At 44.3% G+C, this 20,872-nt stretch overlaps 1 protein-coding gene across 2 annotated transcripts in view; it reads right to left on the minus strand.

The window, feature by feature from the left end:
* Window positions 1-20,587, minus strand: part of nedd9 (neural precursor cell expressed, developmentally down-regulated 9) — a 35,159-nt gene extending 14,572 nt beyond the window's left edge. The window contains exons 1-2 of one of the 2 annotated variants that reach the window (XM_036145721.1): window positions 20,361-20,587; window positions 2,370-2,732 (exon numbers count right to left, since the gene is read on the minus strand). In XM_036145721.1, the coding sequence (XP_036001614.1) occupies window positions 2,370-2,732; window positions 20,361-20,372 (375 nt within the window). In that variant the 5' untranslated portion in view covers window positions 20,373-20,587. Of the gene's footprint in view, window positions 1-2,369; window positions 2,733-10,637; window positions 10,919-20,360 lie in introns of those variants that run through there. The other variant, XM_036145722.1, reaches the window with a different exon arrangement.
* Between the last annotated feature and the right edge of the window lie 285 nt (window positions 20,588-20,872).

Genomic DNA, 20,872 nt, shown 5'->3' on the forward strand with positions numbered 1-20,872 from the left:
AGGTGTTGGAGGCAGTTAAACGGTTCAATGAATGGGGACATTTTCTCATCATGTTCCAGCACAGACCCGCCACTCAATTATGATCACGATGCTGCAAGTCATAAATGATGCCAACAGTGCGTCTTTCTTTAAAGGGAACTATATCCTGCTAAATCCTCCGTTTTAGCCCTTAAATCCATGATGTTGGAGCAGAAAAGTTCAACATAGTCTCTGCAGGAGCTGCGCAGAGTTCTTTATATCCTGTTTAGATCGTATTTTTCAAGCTGTTCAGTTTTTTTCTGTTCTCTGTTATGTTTTTTTTTTTCCCTTTTAACAATTACGTAGAAGAACGAGTATTTGCTGCAGAGCTGCTAAACAAGGACACGGGCTTCAAGCTTAACAATTTCACAAATCTTTATATTTTTGGGAGCGATTTTGTAGTCCAAGCTGCAGGATGCCGAAGCTACAAGTGGATCAGTCATCGGTTGTTCATCACACCGTCCCCAGCAGACTACAAATATGGCCGAACGCTCTTTATATAAACCACAACTGAATTATTTCAATGTGAAAAGGAAGAATTTAAAAGCATCATATTTCCCCTTTATTATCTGGGTTTAAAGGGGAAATGTTCTGCAGAATTCACTTTTCGTCGTTTTTGTATTTCCATTTGGGTCTCTTCTGCTTCTAGAAAAAGTTCAAGTGCTAAAAAAACATTATAGATGTTTTTTTGTCAATAACTAAATGTTTCTTTGGTGCCTGGAAAACAAGCTATTTGAAAAACCTCCCGATTATTACGTCACAATAAGCGGGTCAGCCCCTCACCTAGCAACCACAGCGGAGCTCCGCCCCTCACCTAGCAACCACAGCGGAGCTCCGCCCCTCACCTAGCAACCACAGTGGAGCTCCGCCCCTCACCTAGCAACCACAGCGGAGCTCCGCCCACTTCATTAGAAGAGGAGAGGTCTGGTCAGGCTGTTTTATCAGACAAATGTTAAAGTTTTGTGGTTGGCTGATATAAGCAGCGAGTCGCGCACGTTCTCCCAGAGAACCCAACAGAGATGCGTGGCTTCATTTACTTTTTAATGTTTCAGCCAAACTGCCAAAGAAAGTGTGCGTGTAAAGATCGAGTTGGGGGCTGAGTTTGCATTAAAGTAACAGAACCTTAAAAACTGCTGAAAATCTGGTTAAACTGGGGAGGTTAAAGCTCATCACAGCGCAAAGATTTATGCTAACTTGTTTATGAGAAAACATAACAGGTCCCCTTTAAACCTCACTAAAGTTTAAAACCTCTTCACATTCCACCAAAACACCAGAAAACTGCTGCAAAATGAACTAAATACATACAGAAACTTGTCTATCTGTAAAGGTAACATGCTTTGAATTGTTATAACTAAGTATTTTTGTACTAATTGGATTTAGAACACACAGAAAAGTACTTTTTTAACCACGTTTGTGAGTATTTTTGTTTTTATGTAAATGTACAAGAAGGAATAAAGATATGGACCCAGCTAAAGTCTTAGCCGCTACACGTTTTAATTTGATAACACAAACAGTCACTATTCTGGAGAAGTTTTTCAGTGACGTCTCTACCTGGACGAAAGAACTTCAACGTAAAACTAAAAGTCCAGAAAGCGGTGAAGGACGGTTCTGGTCCGCTTCACACAGGTAAACGCTCAGGTAAACTCAGGTAAACATAAGAACTCCCCTTCCTGCATTCAGCAGCATATTTCTCCTCTCATTTAAAATAAAGGAAAACGTGGCGGCCATTTTGGTTCACCTGTGGTCATCTTCTATTTTATTTCTAAACGATGACGTTCTGACAGCAACGTCTGGCCCCTACAGACGAGCCGGCTACATCTACACAAATCAGATTTTTGGAGAAGACGCTGGCAGCACTAATTCTTCGGCTGCCGCCATTTAAATCCCGTCGCCGACACCAGCTGCTAACGAGGCGGTTGTTGGAGCAACGCCCGAACTTAAGGGCCACAGATGGTGCTGCTGCAAACCCAGGATGCATCCTGGGTTTGCAGCAGCATGAAGATTCACCTTCATTAAGCTGTGTGCAGATTTCCTCTCAGTTTTATGACAATATGCTGAATTCTTCTGGCAAACAGAGAAGCCAGTAACACTTTCCCAACAAATGCATCTGAGCAACCTTCAGAAAACCTGATGATAAAAAACATTTTGAAAGATGATCCTGTCTGGACTAAAGCTTACGCTTCACATTAATAAAGTTCATTTAAGCAGCACTAATCAGAGAAATCTGCAGCTCCGGCTTGTCGTTGAAATGAAAACCTGTAAATGATGGTTCCTCCGCTCCGCCTCATTTATCATCCCTGGAGTTAATTAAGCAGGAGCTGCGCTGATGGGGGGGTGGGGGGGTGACTCACCTTGCTGGGGGTGCCCTCAGCAGCCAGGGTGCTTCTGGGAGGGACCTGGTAGACGTCCTGGCCTGCAGGAACCTGGTAGATCCCCTGCTGCTGCTTGTACAGCCCCTGCGCCCCTGAGCCGCCCTTCTGGAGGCTCTGAGGGGGAGACTGGGCGGCCGACGGCTGAGCCTCGAACATGGGGCCGATCAGCAGCTTCAGCCGGTTCCCCGGCGCGATGCCCTGCCGGCCGTGCAGCGAGCAGAGCCACCATCCCTCCAGGCCGCCCGTGTTCTGCTCGATGACGGTCAGGATGTCGCCCTTCCTGAAGGCCAGCTCCTCGGGAGACTCCGGCACGTTGTCGTACAACGCTTTGGCCATCAGGTTCTGCAGAGGCAGAGAGCAGACTTTGACTTTCTGCAACAAACGCGCTTAAATCTGGAAGACAGACGACTTCATGACAAAGATCAGCGACTTAACCCTAAACCACCAAATCTGCTTTCCATCCAAATGGAGCAATAAGCCTCAGTAAAGCAACGCTCCTCTGGAATAATTTACGTGTAATACCATCCATTTAAAGGCATAAATGCATTTCACACATCGGGAGAAGAATGGGAGGCAGATCCTTTAGCTATCAGGCTCCTCTCCTGTGGAACCAACTCCCAGTTTTGGTCCGTGAGGCAGACACCCCGTCTACTTTTAAGACTAATGTTAAAACTTTCCTTTGTGACAAAGCTTCTAGTCAGAGTGGCTCATGTTACCCTGAGCTATCTCTATAGTTATGCTGCTATAGGCTTAGGCTGCTGGAGGACATCAGGGTCTATTTCTCTCTCTCTGCTGAGTTCTCCTACTGCTCTCCAATCTGCATTGTTTGTTGTCATTTCAGCTTTTAACTTTTTGTTCTCTGTCTTATTTCTCTTTGTAGAAGGTACACCTGGTCTGGTGTTCTGTTAGCTGTGACATCATCAGGGGAGGCAGATCATCCTCTATTACCATCTACCATAGAAAGTACTCCTGGGTCAATGTGAGCTTCTGAGCTTTCTGTGTCTCTGCTCTGTCTTCTCTAACATAGAAAGTACTCCTGGGTCAATGTGAGCTTCTGAGCTTTCTGTGTCTCTGCTCTGTCTTCTCTACCATAGAAAGTACTCCTGGGTCAATGTGAGCTTCTGTGCTTTCTGTGTCTCTGCTCTGTCTTCTCTAACATAGAAAGTACTCCTGGGTCAATGTGAGCTTCTGAGCTTTCTGTGTCTCTGCTCTGTCTTCTCTAAGCCCCAGTGGGTGGAGGCAGATGAGCGTTCACACTGAGCCTGGTTCTGGTTCTGCTGGAGGTTCTCCTCCCTGTTAAAGGGGAGTTTTTCTTCCCACTGTCGCTTCATGCATGCTCAGTATGAGGGATTGCTGCAAAGCCATCTACAATGCAGACAACTGTCCACTGTGGCTCTACGCTCTTTCCAGGAGGAGTGAATGCTGCTTGTAGGGACTTGATGCAACCTACTGGTTTCCTTAGAGAGGAAACTTTTTGACCAATCTAACCTGTGACTGGACTTTGTAAAGAGCTTTGAGATGACATGTTTCATGAATTGGCGCTATATAAATAAAATTGAATTGAATTGAATCGAGAGCCCAGCCTGACGTCTTCAACAGTCTGAGAACATGAAGGTTTTCCCACAGGAGGAATGGCCTCTGGTGGGAAACTCTGATTATGTAAAGAAATCACCTGAATCTGCACAAAACTTTCAACTTTTGTTTCGCTGTAAATTTTCTAAAGAGCCACAAGAAGACCAGAAACTCAAGTCAACCTGATGCCATCTGGTTCCTAGCAGGTTTTAAAGCCGTCTGATTTACGCTTCATCTATATTCCAGAGTTTTAATTGAGCCGGTAATAAACGAAGGAAAGCATCTTTATTCAGCTCTAATAAATCAAACCCAGTTAGAAACCCAGAGCTCGCCGTGCTGACTCGGCGCTGCTCGGCCTTCACCCCGTGCTTTCCCACAGGATGTCTTTTAAATCAAACCCTGAACTTTTTTTTTTTAAATCGCACACGGTTCCTCCAAAGGTCCGACGAGGGTTCAGGGATAATGACTGGAACCCAGAGATGGTGCAGATAGAGAACGGCTGCAGCGCCGGTGCTGCTGGGTCTGAGCGAGGCGTTTAAGGCTAATTACCGCAGTAAATGCGTCACTTCTTCAGCCTTTCTTCAGCCGGGGACCGAGCTAACCGGCCATGAATACTTCTTTTGAACCTTCAGCGGTCTACTCCGCACGCTCCATTAAGAGCAATTAGGAAATACGTGACTTGCTCAAGGGCATGTCAATTTTAGATATGAAAGGAGAGTTTTAAATATCCCCCACAGCCAAATTTAACTGAGCTATCAGCAGAGCCTTTGTTGTTCACTGAAAGGTCCAACTTAAAGCCTCTTTTCTCCTCCCTGATCCTCCAAAACGTTACATTGAGAATATTAAAGTTGGTTCCGGGGTTTTTGTTCTGCTCAGCTGCTCATTGTGGGAACCAGAAACCTGCTGCTGGTTGGAGGCTTTTTGAACCCTGGTTGGTCTTCCTCTTTCCTGCTGCTGTAACGTAGTTCCCATGTGAAACTATCAGCCTCTCTGAGGCGCCCGGGGTCTCCCTGCCGTCGTCTGATCCCCCCGTCAGCGCCGGGGGGCCAGCGCCACCCGCCCCATAAATGCTTCGAGTTCGATCGGGGACACCGGGGGTCTACGGCGCTGGCCAATGGGAGCAGAGACGGAGGGTACCCCCCCCCCCCCCCGTCCGTCCGGTAATTTAATGAAAGCTGACAGAGTCATCCATGAGGAAACAAACTCTGATTGCTGCTGCTGCTGCCACGCTTAGCAACACGCTGATCAAATGAGAGATGCGTTAAAATAAAAGATTATTTCACTCATTTTCAACACGCCTCCTCCTTTTATTTCATGTTTTAAGTTTAGATTTGGTTTAGCTTTGCTCTGAGAAAGACGCATATTGACTTGTGAAGAACTGAATATTTTAAACCAGACTTCTTCCATCGTTTCCAGCTCACGCGAGGATTTTAAGGTGTCTCCTGCCAGGAATGAATGAATGAATGAATGAATGAAAACTTTATTGTCATTGTCACAAGAACAACGAAATTTAAAAAGTGCCATCGATCCGTGCATATGTTTAAAAAAACAAAACAAAAACAATAATAAATAAATAATTAATAAATATCTGTCCCTCAATTTACACACAATATAAGAAATAAATAACAAATAACTGATAAAAACAACTAATAAATAAAAAAAATAGCACATTCTCACACACATCATCCATGATAATTAATGGTTATTTTTGGTTGCATTTAGTTTTGTTATTGCTGTCGGGTAAAAACTGTCTCTAAAACGGTTGGTTCTTGTTCTGATTGCTCTGTATCGTTTGCCTGAAGGCAACAGTGTAAACAGAGAATGTCCAGGATGAGAAGTGTCCTTTGTGATAAATGCTTCTGCAGGTTTCCTGAACGCTTTCAACTGTTTGGATTTTTAAGAGGAAATCCACCGACACAGAACCCGAGAGCCGCGTCATCACATTGTCGATCATTTATGTCCAATAACCGGTTGGCGCTAATATTTTTCCATTTTAAACCGTTTGCATTGGATGCAAACAGCAGGTGGACGCCTGACAGTCAGGTGCATACTTTCCACAGGACTTTGATCATGTGAGTGTTGCAGAGAAGCGATGCAGGTGTGCCTCAGATTCTGTCCAGTCTGCAGGTTTCCTGTATCGAACACTCAGAGCAGACATGAAATCAAGGAATCCACAGAAAGAAGAACCGCACCCAGCCTGCAGCCTTGTGTCTGCAGGCTGAAGCCATCACGGTTACCCGCTGCCAGTTTCACTAACACCAGGCACACCGACTGAAACCAAGGTGGAAAAAAAACTAAAAAAAACACACACCATTGTGATCGCTTTGGTTGTTAGATAAAAGCTGTGGGAGGCGAGGTGCAGAGGAAACTTTGACCCATTGTACGCCCTGTCAGCACAGAGCTGCTCGCAAACTCCTATTTTCGTTTTCATTTCTACAGCGACCTTCAGTTTTACTAAAGGTGCGTGTAAATAAAATGTATAATTATTTTTTCTGACATGCAGTGATGAAGACTCAGACCGCCTGTAGTCAGTTTATATCACAGGGACTCTTTGGGACTTTAAAGGGATCAAATTAAAACTGCTGTTTGTTTTTATGCAGACGACGCCGTTAAGTTTTCTAATAATCATTTCTCTTCTGAGCTTAAATTCACAGGATGTAGTTTCCTCTGAAGAAAGAATAGAGGAACAGGTGAAGCGTTTCTGTGCACAATAAAAAACATAAAACCCCAAATTACAAAAACAACAGATTAATCAAATACATTTTTTTAAATAACACCTGGTGTCCTAAAGAGTTTATTAACATAAAATAAATCGGAGGCCTTGCCCTTAGAATGCTCTCCTCTCTAAAACCTCATGAATTTCTATCCATGAAATAAATCCATGAATGTCACATTTTAATCAGTGTCAAAGTCAAAGTAGGTGAGCTAGCCTCACACGGTGCTTTTTCAGTCCAAACACAAACCGTTGTTAAACTTTGGACAAATCCTATTAGACCATTTTTACATACAATCATTGATAGAAACATGTTTTTGCCTTTAGAAATGAAGAGTAAAAACTGTTTTCCATACTTTTCTAGACGTCGAATATGAGTTTGAACTCACATTTGAACATATCCCTAAAAATAAACCTTTAAACAAATGAATAACATTTCTCCTTAAGGCCACAAATAGCTGAATATGATTTATTAATCATTAAATATGAAGTTAAAAACTTGGTAATTCACTGCGGTGTAAACAAGTTCCTTAAACTATTTTAAAAAGTGATCAAGCAGATGAATGTGAAAGTCACGCCTATATTACTAAAGTAATATTAAATCGAGTAAACTAAAAGATGGTTGGAATAACCCTTTCTTATGCCAGGATAGATCTGTTCGATGACTTAAACAAATAAAATGTAAAATGGTAAAGGTGTTGGATTAAAAATCCAGAGAAAAGGCCCTTAAAAAGCTAACAAATCTGTGGATCTGTAGAAGCATAGAACACAGGACAAAATATGCCATAATTATTGGTACGGTCCAGTATTTTTGTGGTAAATTGGTAAAACAAAAGTCCCAAATTCAGTCCCTGGTGAACACCTTAATTCTGATTATGCATTAAAAATCCTAGACAGGTATTTTGACCATAAAACAAAAACACACACAAAAACAAATATAACTATTTAAATAAAACATTATACATGAAACGTTGGTCCTGATCGTGTTAACTTGTACTTTATTAGCCAGAAAAGAACTTTTCTACAGGCAGAACCGCAGAGCTATCAGAAACAAAGATGGCAGCCGCTGACGGCGCCTGCAGGCCGTCCTGCAACGCCTCGCAGCAAAGACACAGCTCAGCGGGTCCATCTACAGCTCAGGTTAGTTTTTTCCACACCTCTGCCGGCCGTTGCTGCTCCGTCACCGACATTTATACGTAGACGCCTCGTTGAGCGCTGAATTGCACGTCGACGTTGCCGCCATATTGGAAGTGGCACAGTGGGGCGATTCGGAAAAGATGCCTCATTCATGTGATGCGAGGAGTTGTACCGAATGATTTACAGTACAAACCAGATCTGGCGTTACCTTTCACAGGTAAGAAAGAACATATAGTCATGATTGTATTTATTCATTATAACGTCGTAGAAATGTTCGTGGGCTTCATTTCTTCTCCTTGTTTAGTCATTGCGTGCATACGAAACATCGTACTTCCTGTCACGTGGTCTTATGGTAAAAACTAAATATACACAAAAGGGAATTGTTTACTAACATATAGAACAAAACCAAAGGGTAAATCACAGTATTAAAATGTAATAAGTCAACAGGACGCAATAATTTAATCAGACAACCTTAGTGTGCAGCCATAGTGAACTACTGGCGTAGAAATTCGTTTAGTCATTGTAGTTGACCAGATTATTTAAAGGGTAAATAAACCTGAAGCTGCCTTTCTGCCTACCAGGTTCTAAAGGTAAAGGCTTAAGACAGAGATCCAAACCTGAACCTCTGTGAGGCGGTCCTAACTGATCTCTGACCGTCTGGAGTTTGTAGAAAACCTGACAACCAGGCAGGAAGTAATCATGTTGGTGAGTCTGGGAACCGCAGAGATCCCAGAGGAAACCGTCTGACACGTTCTCACTGCGCCTCACTGCGGCGTTTATCTCATCATGGTGGGAGGTAAACAGGCAGACGACGTAACTGGATGCACTATCGTCACGTTTATTGCATCTCTGCAGATTTCAAACTCGGTATCTGAGGCCCGGTGTGACGCAGTAAACACGACCTTTAACTGGACTGGACTGGTTGTTGGCTGTAAAAGCAACCAGGAACTAACAGATCTGTCTGAAGATCCATCCATCAGAGCCGGCCCCCGTACCGACGTTTGGGTTCGAGTCCCGACGTTCACATCAGAGCCAGTGAGCAACACACACCTGGAGCTAAATCACTTTTCCCAGCAGCAACAGGCTGCTGGTAGAGCCATCTAAGATATAAAGAAAGTAGAAACTGTTGCAGACAAACCGAAGTAGAGCAGCAACAGGTTAAACTAAATAAAGGTGAGTTCTCTGGGCTGTTTTTGTTTTTACCATTGACACACATGATGAAGGTTGGTCTGGTGGTTTGTGGCTCTGCTGTGAAAAAACAAGTAACCCAGTGATGGTAGAAAGAGGCTGAAGCCGATGGGTTTCCTCCTACGATTTTACTGGGTTATGTCTGGGTGTCCCTCCTGGACCGGCTACCCCTGCCACCCAATCCTGGTTGAGTAGACGGTGATACCACCTGGAGACCGGAGATCTAACACCTATTACCTTTGTCTTACGGACCTATTTTTCTTTAAGTAGCATACCTTACTGACATAAACATGACTGCGCATACTCGCCGTTCATCCTGCATAACGAAGGGCAGTGGGAGTCGCCCCAGACGAGGTGTTCAGGACGTCAGCTGTGATATTTCTCTACCTCCACGTCAGACATTCACTGCTGTCTCAGCTGCCAGCTGGGATTGGCCTTTAAAGACGAAGGAAACACGCCGCATTTCAGCAATTCCCCCTAAAATACACCTAAACCAGGTGTCTCAGAGAGAGAGAGAGACTTTTAATTAGCAATCCATGACTTCCTGTGTGCGTGACGAGACGCACAAGCTCAGTTCTTATAGCGGTTCATCAAAATGGGAAAGACAGGTAAACATACTACTAATTAAAGGCAGACATGTCGGCCTAAACTTGCCCACGTCGTTGGTCTGAGCAGGAGCAGAGAGGAGGACGGTGAGTAGGGCTGGGCGATATGGACTAAAAAATAAATCTCCGATTTTATCATACCAAATCCAATGAATCGATTTTTTTCTCCTTTTTGTTTCATAAAAAGAAATTAAAGAAATTATTTTAAAACTTTGCTTTTTATGTCAAGTATTTTGTCAGGGAGTTGACCTGAATTCAGAGTGCAACTAAAAACAAGCTGTGAAACATGCTTGTAAAACAAGATGGCAGCCGTGCCATTATAAACAATGAAAATATAACGAAACATTTGCTGCTAGTGGTTTTACACATTGAGCTAAGAACAGGCTTCACTGCACTTGAAACTAAGTTAAACTTCAAACTAAGTTAAAAAAAAAACATAAATAAGTAAATGAAGTATCTCGTATAATGGTTAAAAAAAAGTTTCCACTTAACAATATTTTGACAATATATTTGCCTAAACATATATTCAGCATCACATGCTGTTCTCTTCATGGAAACCCAATGAGTGTATTGGCAAAATAAAATCCAGATTTTCCAAAAATGAAATCTTAAAGAATTGTAAATTCGAATTAATCGATTAAATCGATTTATCGCCCAGCCCTAACGGTGAGGGGGGGGCAACATGTCTGCTGGAGACATCCGGTGGTCCCCATGTCTGCAGACCAGGAAAAGGCCGTTTCTGTCTCCTACCGTCACAACAAGCATGTAAACTTTACATTTCTGCTTTGACGGACATTTGACCGTCTTTGCCAAGAACGTGTTTAGAGTGAAATAAGAAAATGTATTTTTCTCCAAAGCAGCATGTGAAGGTCCCTGTGAGGACGTGATTGTGCAAATGAAAAAAAGAAACGACTTTCCTCCTTTTATGAGACGGCGTGGAGCTTTGTCACAGGAAGAATCTCTGGGTGCCAGCTCTGCACTAAGCCTTCCAGAAATAAAAATAAAAACCGGCCTTTACGTAACAGACCCCACCTCTGCTTCCAGGCAGAGCTCTCTGGGTGGTTTCTCTCCTCCGTCCCTCCAGGACCAAGGCAGCTCCGGCTGAACCGGCCCACAAATAACCGGACTTCTCCCAAAGCGAGACCGCAGGGAGGCAGCAGCCCACATCCCCACGGCAACGAGCACGCCGCTGTTTTCAGCCCAAACAAACAACCTGCGCCCAGCAGCGGTGGTACGGTCCGCCTGGGAGCGCGGCGGCGGCACCGAGCGGGCCGTACCACTGCAGCACGCGTCCCGGGGGCGCTTCACACTCCCTCATCTGGCCTCGTTTCAGCCGCTTAAATATAGAACATAATTATAGTAATGACGGTAATGAGGAACTGATGACTTTTCCGAGCCGCTCCTCGGAGCGAGGCCTGCTGCGGGTGAGGGCCGGTTCACAGAAATGGGCCGTGTGAAGGTTCTGGTGGGCCGGGCTCATGGGAAGCGGTTCAGAGCCCAGAGTACAGGCTCGCTTCTTTATTCGGACCGTTTTTCAGGAGCTCTGCCAGCTGCCATGTGTTAACGTAATTACAGCAGGGAGGAAAAAAGGCTTTAAAGGGAACGTGACACAACACATGCTGCCCCCTCGCTCCGCCAGCAGCCGCTTACGCAACCAAGCAGGGATCAATGCGCCGCACACGGCTGTGACTGCACATAATCAATGTTTTATCTCTCAGGTCAAACCTTTTCTGGCCCTAAAGCCATCCAGGAGCACAGCTAACGCTCAAAAACCTGGTTTTATTACGCCTCTGGGGTCAGGTGTGGGTAAATCGTGAAGTTTACACTAAAAGAAAACCAGATGAAATAAGGTTTTAATGTTAAAATCATGTCTGCGTCTACAGCTGAGCTCACTGGGACCCGCTTCAGCTTATTTACTACTTATTTTGTCACGCAGGCACACCCAGGACTTTGCAGCTCTTGCTTAAACCACAGCGATGAGCACATCAGCGGAAGCTTTAGTTCCTTCAGTGGTTTTTAGGCAGGCGGCTGCAAAAACAGTGAGTTGACAGATAAACATTAGCAGCAGCTGCTTCATCAGCCATCTTGTTTTTAGGAATCACACCGACTTCTCTGTGGAAGGTCTTAAATGCACAGGGTGCCCAAAAACTCAATTCTCTTTACCAAATATACTAAAATAATCATTCTGATGTCAAAAAACTCAACTTCTCCAGAGCAGCAATAATGTTCATATAAGCGTCCATGACATAATTTAACAGAACGTTGGAAGTGAACCAATTAATCGGCAGATGATGTTTTCCTCCATCATCAGATGGATTAAAATAAAAACTCCCACCACCTGCAGCCTAGAAACGCACCGACTAGCAGCAGCTCGTCTGTTACAGTCAGTCGGTCAGAAGCTGTCAGCTCAGACTTCAGACAGCTGGAAATCAGCATCAGATCGACGCATTCCTCTAAAATGTTGCAGATATTGTGAATTTCATGCACTGAGTCTGCAGGTTCTCCCTGTGCAAAGGTGGCTTCTCTCTGGGTACTCTAACTTCCTCCCGCAATCCAGAAACGTGACTATCAGGTTTTCTCTAAAGTAGGGCTGGACGATAATTCAATGACAATAAATAACAAAGAAAAGGTAAATAAAAAGTTCAATAGAATAACAGTTTTCCTTCCTTTTGCATCCTAGCCTATAACGTATATAATATATATACAGTATAGGCTAGAATGCAACATATAACGTATATACAATGTAGGTTAATATTGCAGTCAATACATCCTCCCAACCAATCACAACACAGACCCAGGAAGCTCCACCCCCTTCATAGAGTTCAGAGAGCACATGTTCTTTTTACATTTTTAAAAAACTTGCAGTTTTGGTAAAAAGTTAGTTGAATAAAAGGTTTCAGTTTGAATTCAGTGTTTATGTGTTCTGTATCTAAATATATGTTGCTAAGCAACAGCATAAAATGGCTAGAGCTGCACTTAAAACAGGTGTGTCCAAAGTGCGGCCCGGGGCCATTTGTGGCCCCTGTGCTGATTTTGTAGTTCTACATCTATTAGTCTTAAAATTTCCCCTTCCCCTTAAATCGTACCCTCCCTCCCTTTAAGAGAACATCTTTTGTATATTCCCAGGCAATAGGCTATGTCTTACTTTGAACATGAATACTACAGTTTGGTATTCAATTAAATCATAATATTTTAGTAATTTAGGTTTTAGAAATAATGAGTTTGTATGATCTCGAAATCCGGCGTTGTGAATGATTCTTATTGCTCTTTTTTTGCATTATGACTAGTGGCTGTAGTAAGTGGTGATATGTGTTTCCCCAAACCTCTACACAGTAATTCAAATAAGGTAACAGTAATGAACAGTATAGGGTGTGAACTGTATTTCAAGAATGATGATGCTGACCAGCACTGGTGGCTGGTGCAGATAGAAACTTTTTATTTTTAATTAGGGCTAAATTATTACAGTTAAAATTAAGTTCAATTAATAAAGTTAATATCTTTAAATATTGAATTGAATGTTAGGTACAGCACACAAAGGTTAAAAAAATCCCTTTTTTCTTGGTTATGTTGGTTATTTTTAGTAACTTTTTGGCCCTCGAGTGCTTCTGATTTGACAATATCGGCCCACAACCTAAAAAGTTTGGACCCCCCTGACTTAAAATATATGTTTTTCATTTTTTTATAATTATCGATATCGATCAATATGATTTCTGTGTTATTGATGTGTTTTATTTATCATCCAGTCCTACTCTAAAGTGTCCAGTCTGTCTCTGGGTTGTCCTGTCCAGGGTGTCCCCAAATCAAATTAAAACTTTCTGTTGCTCACTTCCCAAAAGTAATAAAGGGACTTTTCTGCGTCTTAAATAGAGGAAAAGCAGAAACTGAAACCTTCTGCGGTAAAAATTAAACCTGACATCAGCTCACTGCTCAGTCACCAAGCAGCCCGGACATAAAAAGACGTCTTTGTCCCCAGAGAGTAAACACCACGCCGGCTCTGGTGAATCACACGCCTCCACGCCCTGCATGTCAGAGCGGCGGGACGCACCGCGCCGCGCCGCACCGCGCCGCGCCGCGCAGCTCCGCGCCGCGCCGTCATCGTGACGAGACCAGGGAGTTTCCCCGGCAGAAAGGCAGCTGTAGAGTTTGCATGTTGGGGTTCAGCTTCTCCCGGCTTACTGCCTCCATCCTCCACACAGACAGGCAGCTCCACAGAGTAGCTGCTGCCCGCCGCAGGGACGCTTAGCTTTACGCGCTCTGCAGCAACACCATCAGCTGCAGGTTTAAAAGCTGCGGCAGGAGAAGCAGAAGTTTGCTTTAAAGAGGTTTACGGCAGGAAAGGCGTCTACCTGCGTTTTCAGCTGAAACTGAGCCCAAAGTCTTCCTCACCAGAGTTCAGTGATGCTGTTATAGCAGGATTAAAACGATGCGCTTCTTAAAATTAGCCTCTAAAGGGTTAAATTAAGCAGCCAGCTGCTTATTAATGTTACTCAGAGATTCTATCTGCGGTGATTAATTGCTCTAAATCCCAGTTTAAGGTATGATTTAAGACCTGCTGGCTCATTTCCAGAGAGACGTCATTGACTCAACCTGAGATCGCTTTATTGCTCGATCTGTTGGGCTTTCTCAGGAAACGCGCGGCGTCGACCTCTCTGAGCGCAGCCGGCCCCAAAACCACGAAGCCAACCGATCAGAATTAAAAGCCAAGAGCAGACAGAAGGGCTGCAGGGCTGCTGGACGTTTGGATGCGTCTTTATTTCACACCCTGACTGTACATCCGCCTTTATGTCCGTTAACTTCTGCAAACCGCCCCGTTTCCTGCGAGGAAACATGGTTCTGTGGCTCCGATCTGCAGCGCCTGGTTCCTGATCGCTGGTGTTTCAGCTGCTGGATCAGAACCACAACCGATGCTACAATGTTCAGAGATGCAGAAAACTCACCTATACGTGATATTTTAGAATTGCTATGATGACCGACCGCTTTAATACGACACTACTGGGAGAAATGAACTTTTGATCATGTTTGAACAACTCTGTGGACATTTTGGTAGGATCTGCAGAAATGATGCTTCCTGCCAGGTTTTGGCTCTCAGAGCTCATTTCTGTGTCATCATCATAGCTGTGACATCATCAGGGGAGGCCAATCATCCTCTATTACCATCTACCATAGAAAGTACTCCTGGGTCAATGTGAGCTTCTGTGCTTTCTGTGTCTCTGCTCTGTCTTCTCTAACATAGAAAGTACTCCTGGGTCAATGTGAGCTTCTGAGCTTTCTGTGTCTCTGCTCTGTCTTCTTTAACATAGAAAGTACTCCTGGGTCAATGTGAGCTTCTGAGCTTTCTGTGTCTCTGCTCTGTCTTCTCTAACATAGAAAGTACTCCTGGGTCAATGTGAGCTTCTGAGCTTTCTGTGTCTCTGCTCTGTCCTCTCTAACATAGAAAGTACTCCTGGGTCAGTGTGAGCTTCTGTGCTTTCTGTGTCTCTGCTCTGTCTTCTTTAACATAGAAAGTACTCCTGGGTCAATGTGAGCTTCTGTGCTTTCTGTGTCTCTGCTCTGTCTTCTCTAAGCCCCAGTGGGTGGAGGCAGATGAGCGTTCACACTGAGCCTGGTTCTGGTTCTGCTGGAGGTTCTCCTCCCTGTTAAAGGGGAGTTTTCCTCTCCACTGTCGCTTCATGCATGCTCAGTATGAGGGATTGCTGCAAAGCCATCAACAATGCAGACGACTGTCCACTGTGGCTCTACGCTCTTTCAGGAGGAGTGAATGCTGCTTGGAGAGACTTGATGCAACCTGCTGGGTTTCCTTAGAGAGGAAACTTTCTCACCAACCTGGAGGATCTGATGGAAGCTGACTTTAGAAAGAGTTCTTGAGATGACATGATGTTAATTGGAGCTAGTGAAGTGAAGTGAATTCCTCCAGCAGGACGATTCTTTAAATCTGTGACAGACGTCTGTCCTGAAACGCCTCACAGCTCCACACGTCTTCATCTGAGCGCCGCTGATTGTCTCTGAGCTTGGCGGAGATGCTGCAGGAGAGCATCAGGGAAACCCTTGGAGACCGAAGCTAATCCCTGCGGGGGGGCGTGGGCCGACGTGTGAAACATGCTGAGGGGTATCTCTGCGGGGCCACGTTGGACGGTTTTGCATACGGGAATCAGCAATGAGCCGCAGCGTCCCTCTGATTTCACGCTAGGCGGAGATGTCAGAGACACAAAGACGAAGCGGCGAGGCCGCCAAGCGCGTCTGGGATGAGAGGAAAACCCGAGAAGATTCACGCTCTCATCAAACGACCGCAGTCATTCGGTTTTAACCCGAGACAAACGAAGAGCCAGAATGATGAGGGTCGACAGAAAATGTCAACATTTAAAACAAAGTTGATCATTTTTAGGAGACTGATCCATGAAAAACAACCAATCATTGCAGGTTTGACTGATTTTTGACAAACAATAGAAAAACGAGCAGCAGGTTCCTTGATAGAGTTGTCGGTTTGACTCCAACAGAATAAGATGAAGGCAAAACAAGATTTTCCCATTTATGCAGCAAAGTATTTATCCTTTATGTTGGTGAAGATTCTCAGTCATTATGATCAATCCAAAAAAAGGTAAAAAATAAATAAAACAACTGGACTTCTATTCTGAATCTGAAGACGTCAAAATGTCTGTAAACCTAAGAACGCCTCACTACTCCAGACACTTTGAGCTGAGAAAACTTCTTTTTTTAATATTTCACCTTTAACACGTTTTTATTAAAAGTTCATCAAACTGTTGGTTGATTCAGTTCTGGACTGAAAATAGTTGACGGGTTTTATTTTTCAGTATCTGTTCTGAGCGGATCAAAGCAAAGAGAACGGTCCGGTTCCGACGCCCGGTCGATCGATCGCAGCGTTTCCGGTTTCTCTGCTGTGAGTTCTGCTCCGGTTCTGTTGCTTTTCCCTCAAAGCGACATGATCTGTTGACCCAGCAGAGCTGAAAGATGGAAAACGGGTCAGACGTCAGCAGGAAACAGGCAGCGATGCTTAGAAGGAGCAGAAATTCCTCACAGTGTTTAACCTGCAGCCTCCGCTAACAACAGTCTGGTGTTTATGTTTCGCCTGGATCTGAATCGTCCTTCCGGGCCGTCAGACTTTAGCGTGACGTGAATAAAATAAAAGTTGTGGGTTTTTTGGGCCTCGGCTGCTTTTGTCTCCGGTTTCCTGTCCAGGTCCACCTGTGAGACGCGTCTCCCTTTAGCTCGTCACAGTCTGGACCGTTCCCAGTCCTCTGGTCTCCTCTCAGGAGAAGACAGACGTCTCATTGAGGAACCGACACACCAGCACTGGAGCTCAGAAAAGAAGCGGCTCGTTAACAATGTGAGGGGGGGGACCTTGAAACAATCGCTCCATCTTCTGAGCCAGCCTCCCATGAACCGCCGCCTGGAATGCCCTTATTCTCACAGGGAGCTCCTCCACCTCCCACCCCAACCCCCTCTTTCATTTCTGCAGACCCTTCCTCCTCCTCCTCCTCCTCCTCCTCCTCCTCCTCCTCCTCCTGGCTCTCAGAACAATGTCTGCTCTCCTCCAGCTACGTCGGCCGCAGCGAAGCTCAGAGGGAAACGCGCAGCTCGGTCGGCCTAACCGCTCCTCTCCGCCGTGATTGTGAAACTCTTCCTTAGATCGGCGGCGGCGGAGGAATGAGCCACGGGGCACATTTTTCCGGAGCGTCATCGTGTTTGAACTGAATCACAGGAAGCAGAGCTTCCCGGCAGCACCGAGGGCTCCGGTTCTGTAACGGGCCGGGTTCCTGAGAAGTGGTGATCTAACGTGTTTTAGTCTCCCGTAGGGAAAACGGAGTCATTAAGAAGTTCAGAGGCCACCAGGTCTATTTTTCACTCTTCCTTCAGACTTGAGACCAAAGGACTTGATGGTTTTCTGGTTAAATATATGAATTTAAATCCACTTTAGATGTTTTTATCTAGTTTTTTTATGTATTTTGGGTTGTTCTGTCTATTTAAAGTACTATACAAGTAAAGCTTTACTAAAGGACAACGAGTCGAGTAACTTGGGATCCGGAGACACTGTACGTCTAAAGGTCCATTCATACCCTACGTTTGGCCTACACGTCCGTATTTCTGTCCGTAGACTCCTTCATACCTCCGTCCGTTGAGGTGCGCAATAACCAATATTTCCTCTAGGTGGCAGTGCTGGGCGCCAATAATTCGTCACTGATCAAACATGGTGACGGTCCAAGACGTGATTTTGTTGTATTTGCTCCGTAAGTAAACTTTTTGTTTGTCCCTGTGCCCCGGACACGACACATCATATGTGTGGGTAGTTGCGGACAAGCTCCGCAAGTTGTTCCTCGAATCCCACCATTGTTTAAAGCCCAGAATTATAACCTTCTTCGTGATTTTGTTGCCATTTTCTACTACAAACTCGATAGCGCCCCCACCTGTTCCGGTGGTATTGCTCCGTATTGATCCGTTTTGTCCGTAATCGTAAACTCCCAATTTTCGTGTCAAAATACGGACGAAATCGACGGTTAGAACGTATGAAACACTCCACACGTATCCGTCTTTTACGTGAGGTATGAATGGGCATTAAAACGTCAGACTCAGCGCCGCAGAGAGATGGCGCTACTCTGACTCGTCTATCCTGAAGCCAAACGTTAACAGTAGAAGAAGAAAAAGGAGGAAGTGTGGATGCTCTCTGTTAAACATGAGGCTCACTAGAACCAAACGCGCTGCCTCGGTAATTCTACCAGTTTCTCCTCCGTAGTTTGACTCCATGTCACACGTACCGCCGCCATGATTCTCTCCTCTCTGTTTTCCTCTGAGAAGAAGAAGAAGGAGAAGAAGAAGAAGAAGAAGAAGAAGAACTCCCTGTCTGCACATGCTCAGTGTGGAGGTTGGGGGAAATGGGCTCGTAGCTCTGCTTCACCAGCAGGAGGCGCTTTATTATTATTATTATTATTATTATTATTATTATTATTGGACAAAAAGTCAAAGTACCAAGCAGAAAAATGGCCGACCATCCAACAGTTTGTTCTTTTTCCCAAACAGGAACATAGTTCAACCCTGGTGAGATAATAAGGACCTGATTAAAGCCAGACTGGAGGTGCGACTGATCTGTGGAGAACCTGGAAAGAACCAAGCTTCGGTTCTCCATCTACACGTTCCTCCATGTTCCAGCCGCTGCGTTTATGAGCCGTGGGTAGCAACCAAACAAGTTTTAAATGATTTTTATCAGCTACGACTCCATGTGATCCTCTCTGGTTCAGATATTAAGACTGATCAAACCTGCCGTGGACAATTCGTCCCCAAACAGCGACGGTTTAAAGCCTCTTTAAGCCAAACTGAAACATTTTCAATGCTTTCTGGGCATCTAGAATAAAACAAGCCTAAAAACCTCAATGCACCGGACTCAATTATTCTACAGTCTTTGAAACACGGTTTAGGACAAACCTCCATTATTCCTGTGTAAACAAACACAAAGACGGCGCGGTTCTGCTCAGAATTATAAATAAAATCTGATCTTGTTCTCCTGGAGCAACATTCTGAACTATCGCATCTCAGGAGCTGGATGTCACAACAAAGCCCTGATAGCTATGGATGAATGGATGGATGGATGATGGATGGATGGATGGATGGATGGATGGATGGATGGATGGATGATGGATGGATGGATGGATGATGGATGGATGGATGGATGGATGGATGAATGGATGGATGGATGGATGAATGGATGGATGGGTGGATGGATGGAACATTTTGCTCAAATTTACATTTAATTGCTCAACCCTTCAGTTGATTAGCTTACATAGTTATAACCTCATAATTCACCTTTAATTCTGTAATTTGAGCACAACTGTTCCAGACATATCAAAGCATTTCTCATAAAATAAAGAAATAAGCATTTTTTTTTACTTTATTGAGACTTTACTCTTCAGTTTTTCTGGCTTATCTTTTTTTGTTTACGAGTGGCCCAGCCAGACCTTTGCTGTTTTCCTAAAATTAAAAGAACTGAGGGACGAAAAGTCGTCTCTACAGTTGTGTTTGTAAGTATTTTATAAGATATCTTTATCAAAGGTAAAACATTTCAAAACACAGATATATGTAAAGATGAATAAATGTTATATTACGAAAAGCAGCTTCCAAATGTATTAACCTAAATTTAATCTGTAATTTTTGAACACAAGAATACTTAATATATAGAGTTTGATAGTGTTGCTAGCAGCCTTTACTGTATTTTTTCCTTTTTTATGCATTTTCTGCAGTGGTAAAGTTCTGTTTTTTTTTTTTTTTTTGTTTTGTTTTACCAAAGAGCAGAGAGTAAACATCAGTTTTAATTCACTGCCCATGATTTTAGTTTTTTTTCTGCCACTGTTGCAGTTTACTGAAGTTCTGGATGGCATCATATATATTTCCAGCTTTAACACTCATCATCCAGCCCACATGATTATAGGTTTGAGTCCCGCTGCCTGGCCACGCCAAAAGGCAGCCCACGGCAGAACAATCTGCTCCTGTTTTTACTTTTTACGGGGTGGGACCCAGGGGACCACCGGGGCATCAGCCGGGCTGCTTTCTTCCTCCTTACGCCCCTGTGGGCTGCAACTTTAAATCTGAACCACTTCAACTTTTGTCTAAAAAAAAAACCTGTCATCGTTTCCTTTGCGAAGTTCCGGCTTTGTTTTTCAAAAACTCTCTTGAGGATTCTGACTTTTTACAAACTGAGAGGAAAACTCGCTGAGCGGAAATGTGACAGAAACAAACCAACCGGGGACTTACTTTGTATTTCATCCTGCCGCTTATCGCCGCAAATCCAGGGGAAAAACTGACAGATATCCGCTTTATGACGGCAGCAAGCGACGCGTCTAAAGCTCAGCAGACCGGAGGGCTTCTTCTGTCGGTTACCGATCCATCCGGAGCCACGTCCACGGAGAAACACGCAGGGATCCGTGTGAGGGGCGCTGTGCCGCTTTCTGCTGCGCTCCAGCCGGACTGAGGCTCCGCGCTGGGAGGCTGCGGCGCTCCGCTGCACACGCCGCCGCTGATTGGTCAGCGCCGCACTCTAGCCCCGCCCCCTCCCCCCGCTGCTCCACTGATATGACGTCACCGGCAGCGAAGTCCACAAAATTAACAAAATAAAAGCTCGAAGAAGAAACCGTTATATCTTGATAAAATGGGCATATTTTGAGAAAAAAAACGTTGGAATCGACGAAAGATATTAAACTAAATTAAATTAAAATAATTTTAATTGACAATTAAAATATCTTTTTAAATTTAAAGCATTTCTGTGA

The sequence above is a fragment of the Fundulus heteroclitus genome, chromosome 13 (genome assembly GCF_011125445.2).
Source record: "Fundulus heteroclitus isolate FHET01 chromosome 13, MU-UCD_Fhet_4.1, whole genome shotgun sequence".
Taxonomy (NCBI): Eukaryota; Metazoa; Chordata; class Actinopteri; order Cyprinodontiformes; family Fundulidae; genus Fundulus; species Fundulus heteroclitus.